The sequence below is a fragment of the Camarhynchus parvulus genome, chromosome 5 (assembly GCF_901933205.1).
Source record: "Camarhynchus parvulus chromosome 5, STF_HiC, whole genome shotgun sequence".
Taxonomy (NCBI): Eukaryota; Metazoa; Chordata; class Aves; order Passeriformes; family Thraupidae; genus Camarhynchus; species Camarhynchus parvulus.
The window spans coordinates 39,192,484-39,198,483 of record NC_044575.1 but is presented as its reverse complement, the minus strand read 5'-3'; the positions used below and the strand labels follow the sequence as shown (position 1 = coordinate 39,198,483).

At 40.2% G+C, this 6,000-nt stretch overlaps 1 protein-coding gene across 2 annotated transcripts in view; it reads right to left on the bottom strand.

The window, feature by feature from the left end:
* Positions 1–2,117: 2,117 nt before the first annotated feature.
* Positions 2,118–6,000, bottom strand: part of TTLL5 (tubulin tyrosine ligase like 5) — a 124,182-nt gene continuing 120,299 nt past the window's right edge. For both annotated transcript variants that reach the window (XR_004060747.1, XM_030948881.1), the window contains one exon: positions 2,118–2,653. Coding sequence is in view for 1 of the 2 variants with exons in the window: in XM_030948881.1 (XP_030804741.1) it covers positions 2,643–2,653 (11 nt within the window). In the remaining variant the exon portion in view is untranslated. The remainder of the gene's footprint in view (positions 2,654–6,000) is intronic.

Sequence of the window (6,000 nt, the reverse complement as noted above, 5' to 3'; positions counted from 1 at the left end):
AAAGGGACAGACATGGACGTAGCAGAGCTGCAAAGAGACAAAATACATGTTACCCTTCAGTACACAGTACCCACCATGCACAGACATACGGACTCCAGGCTGAAGAATACAGGGGGTGGAAAAATAAGCAGCTGGAATTGCACAATTTGTTCCTGACTGTCTATTGCATGTGTTCCCAGTGTATCAGCATTTGTGTTCAGAGATGGGATCAGCAGATGCTCAAGACAAAGGAATACTGCTATGTCATTTGACGCTCTGGCTGAGCACATCCTGAGAATAAACAGGAATTCATGGTCTAGGTGTTTGGCTTCAGGTAAAGGATCAGTCTTGATACTCCTTGGTGGTTGTTTTTCATTTGTCAGAAGCAGGAGAAAAATCTTCTCAGGGAAAAGGATGCAAGTCCTCACTGCTCCTGACAAAATTCATCCCTTCAAAATAAGGGTCTTAGACTGCACTGTGCATTTTCCTGAATATTTAAAAAATCACGGAGACAGGATATTTAATATACTGCTACTAAGTCATTACAGTTACAGATGTGGGGGTTGGCTACATCTAAAATGCAATACAAAGAAGTTGAGGAAAAATGTCTGTAACCAAGTTCAAATCATTATCCCAAAATGAGTGGGTGAGACTGGCAAAGCTGACAAAACAATTCACCCGTGTTCATAATAAGCCAGCACTAATCAGTAATTTTCTTGACAAAGATGTAAGAATGTTGCTTTTGACAATGATTCCTATAAGACAATCACCTTTCCTGAGCTAACTAAACCTTTATCCTACAAACCTCTCTACAATTTTCAGTAGTGGCTGTGATAAGCCAAACAAACCAACTAGAAAACAAAAGCAGAGATGAGAGGTCCATAAGGATGTATATCCTACAACTACTCAATCCTGTACATAAAATCCAGTAGAATAAGGATAAGATCAGATCCTTTGGGAGGAAGAAAGGAACAGAATTGTTATTTACTGAAGCTCAATCTTACATGGAAACAGTCCCTCCGACCAAGCTGAGGCAACAGCCAATACCAGCATAGGAGAGTAGGCTGTGAAAAGACAGACCTAAGGTCCTGAAGCCCACAGCTGCTAAGAATGTGCACAAGTCTGAAATAACAACTTCTGTAACTAAACTTTCACTAGTCATGAGCCAACAAAAATGTGAAGAAAGTGAATGTGATCATGACTGTCTAATGGAAATGAAAGATAAACTAAGGAAGGGAACAGCTGTATCAGAGAGCTGCACTTCAGACAAGTGAAGTATTCAGTGTATCACGAGTGAGTGTACCAGAAATAGAAAAATGCATGTTCTGTCCTATTAATTCATGCCTGAAGTGAGTGATGCTGAAACTAATAAGGTATGAACATAATTATTTAACCTTCTCACAATTTGTCTGGTCTTGAGTGACAGAAAATATGTGGAATTCAAGAGTGAACATGAACATAATCATTTCAAGAGAAAACACCTTCCCTCTCTGACACAGTTTCTTTTGTCAGTCCTCTGGGTTGATCACTATCTACTTGTCAACATATTTGAATGATCTCTTAACACTGACTATACAAACTACAAAAGACAGAGGAAAGTAGAGTAAGAAAAGAGATCAAACAGGATGTCGAGTCCAATCTCTGAAGACTCTGATACAAGCAATAGAACATTTTTTACCTTTGAGAACTATCAATCACATCCCTTGCTGTTGGACAAGGCAGAAGTTGCAAAATACTGAGTTTTCCTTTAACTTGGCACCAACAAAGAGCCAGAGCTGAAGCTGCTTCCTGCTCATTTTAAGGATGGATGGATCTTCTCTCCAATACAATTTCCAGCTGCTGACATTGTTTTCTAACACAAGCAAATTTTAATAACTCTAGGCAAATTTTAACTGGACTCCTTCACCAAGACACTATTGCAACTGATAAGAGCCACCTGGGCCTTAGGGTTCAAGCCTGGGTCTGAAAACATCAGCCAATTTAAAAAGTTTACAAGGTCTAAACAAACACAAATCAAAATACAAAATAAGCCACACAGAATACAAGTATCTTACAGTGAAATAAAGACAGATTTAAAATCCTGTCCAGTATAACAACAGCAAATATTCTGGGTGTGTGAATTAATAACTGAAATTATAACCAAAACAAACAAATGAAATTACTTTATTTAAACTGTTAATTTCTATGGCTCTGTGCCAAAATTCAAGATGGCAACCAATACAGACATCTCCAGTCACATGTTCTAATATTTTTCTCTGCTGATGGTTGCCATGTGATGAAAGTATGGAATCTTGGCTATTACCAGACTAGAACAGATTGAAATGGCTGAGCAAGTGAGACTTTACGTTCAAACCTGGACTTTAGGAAGAATAGCTGCAGGAAAGATCTCACAGTTAGTGATCTGTCCTTTGAAGGGACAAAGACTCAGCAGCAGAAGCTCTCAGACACATTCATTCATTCATCTCAGCTTGCAGGTGTATCACCACAATCTGCTTTCACAGATGTTTAGATACTCTTTTCAGTGGGTTGTTCTCTCACCAAGGCCTCCTCTTCTCTCTTTTTTGCCTGATATGGGAATGTGATGGCGTGAAGTCACTGCTGCTGCTTCTTCCATTGTCCACTACTTGAAGCAATTCTTGGGATTCCTCACCTGGAGTTCTGTGTTAATCCTTCTCTGTGAGCAGAAGATGGGAAAAAAAACCAAAGTTTTTTTACTCAAAGATTTCAAGTAATCATGGAGGACTGTTTTACAGGGAAAACTGATGCCCTGCTCTGCAAATCTCAGGCATCACCAGAAACCTGGGTGTCCTTACCACACAACCTCTCTGCCACAATAGATGAGATCAGAGACCAGTATAACAAAACCTAACTTAGTAAGCTACTGTGTGAAAAAGTAATCTTGGTATTCCTTTCAAGCATCAGAATACCTTCTTCACTCTTGCTTCTGACTCATGTGACTCATCTCTTCACATGCACCCTCCTCTAAATCTTTCTCCCATATCAGTATGCTTTCTTTCTTTCTTTGGGTCTTTTACTCATTTGCTTGCATGGGAGTCTACTTCCCCACTCCAACACATGCTGAGGACCTTGCTGCAGGAGAGCAAAGGGTGTGAAAGGTTGATCTTTAAAAAGAAACAAATTGGGAATATGGAATTTAGCCCCCTCCCCCACCCAATTATTATAAAGAAACAGTTTTGATTTCTACATACTGCAGCATTTTACTATTTCGGCATATTATGGGAAAACGTCAATGTCATCTTCACTTCTTTTACTTAAACATCCTTAGACAGCCCTTTAAAAAGAAAAAACCAAAACACTTAGAAATGTACCAAGTTTATTTTGGACAGCTTGCATTTTACATCTAATCTAGTAGGTAAAGCTTGTCCTGTGTATTTGGCACATCAGCTTGCTCCTAAACATGAGTGACATTTGTTGAGAGATGTGTATTAAAAATATTGCTATATTTAAAGAAAATAGTCACTCTCCTTGAGAGCCCAGCATACAGCCAAACATCACAGAGCACAGAGGATCTGGAAAGATGTTTAGAAAGTGGAATTGCCAGCTATGTCACCACACAGAAAGTTTGAAAACTGAAGAAGGAACCAAAAACCATGTGCATTAAGACGGGATACCAGTCCAGAAATGTATCCCTTGGCAGTATGCTGAAATTAAGGAAACAAAGGCCCATGAGAGAAGGCAGCCAACTTCAACCTCATTTTTCTGTTTTGAAGTTGTTTGTGCCTTCCTTTTCCTAGAGAAATGCATTGCACAGTTTGTCTTTTCTCACAAACTGAGTTAAAATCACCTTCCTTGAGTTATTGTATATTCTTGTACCTCAAGGACTCGGAACAGAGAGGGGCATTCCTATGTCTACAAGTAAATATGTACGTTCCTATCAAGAGTGGAGCTTGTTGCCAATTCAGTAATTTCATAAATATGAATGTATATAAAGCTCTGAAGTTTTTCAAAGCTATTGGTGAGCATTCCACCCCCTTGCAGTTGAGTATTTGGAGGTTCTGGTTGAGTAGTGGGAACAGAAAAAGAGCTCATTGGTGACAGAAGCCAACATTAAGGGTTGATTCTCTCCAGTGATAGTCATTGCAGTGAATCACCACATACAACAGCATGAGCCTCCTTTATTCTCTGCCTGCCATGAGGTCTCAAGTATCTGCCCATATGTCTGTCCACATGTTTACACACTATTATGTCACCCATGACTGCCCCTCAAAAACTCAGAACAGTCACAGTGGGAAGAAAAGGATTACCTCCCTTTTATGGACATGATTCTGAGTCACAAGAAAATCAAAGGAGTTGCATGAAGTCATTTAAGAGATATCTGCACACTAAAATTCATTGCCATATAGACTTTCCCAGCATAGATGTACATAGCCTTGCTCACAAACCAGCACCTAATCTAGTGTGCTTCCAAGCTGCAGGAATAAAACAGAAACAAGCACAAGGCTAGGCGACTGTACTGGGTCACGAGCCTATGCTATTATTTCTTACAGCTAGTTTGGACTGTTTCATCTTACCCACAGAAAATTTGTGGGAGAACTGAGCAGCTTTACTGAAGTCTCCTGAATCAAGTATTGAAAGCAGGAACTTTCTCCCTGAAAAGCTAAGATTATCCTAGAAATTCAGATTTTTTTTTTATTCCAGAGTAAATTTCTGATCTTAGAATGATGCTTAGCATTCTCTTGATAATACATAGGATAACTAAGAAAGGCAATAAATAAATGGGGTTTATTTATATCCATGGGTGACTGACACTGGCAAGCCAGGACAGCTGACAACAGAAAGCCAGCCCTCCCTCCCCCATATTTTGGGCACAATTTCAACCTGACTTGTTGGACCAGGCAGGCAAGGGAAAGCAGCAGTTCCAAGCCATAACAATTTTCTTGGGGGGTGGGGAGGTGTGGATGTCTGAGTGTGTGTGGGGAGTGTGATGTGTATGCCATGAACAGTACATACAACTGTATTCCAGAGAAGTCCTCCTGCATAAAAAAGCAGCGAGCAGACTCACTGACTAGTGGAAGTCAGCATGAGCCTTCCTACTGCCCATGTTAAAGACACCACACACTCATCTCATCTGCTAATGCCCTTCTGTACATGACAGCTTTCTTTCTGATTTCTCTTATTCACCTCTCTACTCCGTGGTTCACTGTGGCTCCCTCTTCTTTGGCTCTTCCCCACATTTCATTTCATAACTTCAGATACACATTTTAGCTTATTCACACACATTTTGGCTTCTATTTTTAGCCTCAATAAAACAACGCCAGATTAAAACAAAATCCAATTTGGATGGGCAAAGTCATTCCCTCTATAGGTAGCTTAATGCCAAAGGACCAGATGTGAGACAGAAGCAGCCAAAATATTATATAATCTCTCCTGTGTCTTTGCACACCTGATATTGAAGGACATTTCCAACACAGCAAGGAAACACAGGCAGCTCGCCATCACCTCACTACTAAGAACAAGCAGTGCCCAAGTCTCCCGTCGGGCAAAAATGCCAACTGCCTGCAATCATCACTTATCCTGCTTCTGAGTTTGTCAGAAGCAAAGGCTCCTAAAATTCAAGCTGAGTTCTAGCTCTTAGATAGGGAAGCTGACTCTAAAGACTGTTCTTTCCATTTTCTCCTGCTTTCTCAGGAAGAGTCCTGAGATGTGGAGTGTCCTTTCAGTGGCATAAGATCAGCAGCAACAGGAAAAAACCCCTTCCTTTCACAAAAGAAAGGCAAAAGGTTGATTAAAGATGTGAGAGGCAGGTTGATCTCACAAGTTAAAGAATAAATGTCATTTCTGATGATTAGAAGTGAACACCAACCCTCGGTTCTATCTGAGAGGCGATGGCTGAGTTGGATATTATCATCTGAGAAGGGCCTGGAATGCTGCTTCTGGCAGCACTTTACACTCTGCTGAGGCTTAATGAGACTGACATACACTTTTCTCAGAACTCAAACATAGTCATGTCCTGCTGATAACTTGTATCTATTTTAAAGGTACTGATTCAAAACATCAATA